Below are 1,898 nucleotides of genomic sequence, written 5' to 3'. Positions count from 1 at the left end.
ATGTTTATACGTATGTATTTCAAAATTCATAAAAAAATAGTTGTATTCTTTTAAATATTTATATAGAATAAATATTTTAGTACTCTTCGCAAACAGTTTTTGATTATAAAGATTTATTCTTTGCATATACATTTGAAAAAGTTTAGCAACGTTCTTGCAACAGAAATAAATGAAGAGACAGAAAGGAAGCGCACACTTTATATAAAATATATATCAAGTCCATGGCAAAAAATTTGAAAACATAAAACAACCTACGATTGTATATCCTATAAAGTAAAATAATATAAATTTATCTTGCAATGTATATTGTTTTTGATATAAGAAAAATACTTTCCATTTAGAGCACATATTTTCGTCACTTTCATACTGTAAGTCGATATGATTGGTACATTTGTGAGATATGATTAATGCACAGTGCCAATACATCAAGGGAGTTGCAGAAGCTAATAAACGTGTACTAATTTGGATATGTACAAAGAATAAGCAAAACATGGTTAAAAATAATCCATGTATTATAAAAACAAACATACTTGATGGATATTTTTTACTTTAATATTTTTGCTTTTTGCCTTGCTATCAAAAAAGCCTAACAAGTATAATTCATCTCTATATTCACTAGCAAATTCTTTTATACATTGCAAAGTAATGTACAATATCGGAAGAGCTAAAACAAAATTCGGTATTTGTTTGAATTGATAATATCTTAGGAATCCGACATTCCAATATGTCTTTTGCACATACGAATATGCTAAAGGCACACTAGCGTTACACCATATTGAATCTGTTTTACCTGCTAGAATCAGATTATTTTCTACAGCATATTGTAAAATGTGAACTGGCAATAATGATTTATCATATGTAGAAATACAGAATTTCATATAATTGTATAATTGTAAAAGGACAAATGGAAATAGCGATTTAATCATTATGCTCAATATAGTAAAATAGGTATTTAATTTCATTAATTTTAAAATATGCCATAACATTGATAGTACGTTATGTTTTCGTCCATGTGTTTCTATTCTTTCTGAATTACACAAATTCTTAAGCCTGAAATATATAGGAAAACCAATGTTGATGATACCATTTGATCTCACTAAAATTGATAAAGCCAATGGAAAATAGATGTTAGATATACACTTGATACTTCCGAGCATAACGTAAAATGTTAAATACGCAAACATAGATTCTGAATATAATGCTGAGAAAAATATGCTAGCCGGATTTATACAATAAAGTATGGCCGCTTTGTAAGCCGTTATAGTATTTTGAAATACACTCTCAGTGAGATCATATAATATAATAGCAGACTTTACGAAACACACGAAATTGATTAAAATCGCAGCAATGATCATTGTACTTTGCATGTTGAATAAAGGAAATACTTTTGTTAAAATAACAGCGATAACGTGAATCATAATTGGATATAACGGATAGAAAGCGAGAGTATTCTCATATGTGTACCCATATCTTGCAATATGTAAAAAATATTCTCCATCCCAACGTGTAAGACCATTGAATAAAAAATTAATTATTTGGTCGCAGAGAGAAACTTTCTCCGTAGAATCCAAAGGTCTTTTAAATGCATCTGTTTGATGATCGGGGATTAATACATTGAAAATTATTTGTAATTTTAATATTACAATTCTAGTAATTATCGCGAACCAAAGAACTTTCTTTCGCGGTGCGTACATTTTGCGCTACTTTTACGCTCAATTTCTATAATACGTAGTAATAGAATTACATCTAATCATAATGAATCGTAATGAATTATTAAATAAACTCATAATATAATCTTGCTCAAGGTTTAATTATATCTGCCAAAGATTTAGATTTTTTTGTTTCCTGTGTATGTATTTTTATCATATGAAGAGGAAGTAATTCTCTCTCTCTCTCTC

At 28.2% G+C, this 1,898-nt stretch overlaps 1 protein-coding gene across 1 annotated transcript; it reads right to left on the bottom strand.

Moving 5' to 3' along the window:
• Positions 1–213: 213 nt before the first annotated feature.
• LOC105625349 (GPI mannosyltransferase 2) lies at positions 214–1,694 on the bottom strand. The gene is given in 2 exon segments (XM_012206682.1): positions 214–548; positions 551–1,694. Coding segments are annotated over 2 exon segments (1,479 nt in total).
• Between the last annotated feature and the right edge of the window lie 204 nt (positions 1,695–1,898).

This window comes from Atta cephalotes (genome assembly GCF_000143395.1).
Source record: "Atta cephalotes unplaced genomic scaffold scaffold01090, whole genome shotgun sequence".
In the NCBI taxonomy this organism is placed as follows: domain Eukaryota; kingdom Metazoa; phylum Arthropoda; class Insecta; order Hymenoptera; family Formicidae; genus Atta; species Atta cephalotes.
Note: the sequence above shows the minus strand (reverse complement) of the source record. Positions and strands in the feature narration are given on the sequence as shown.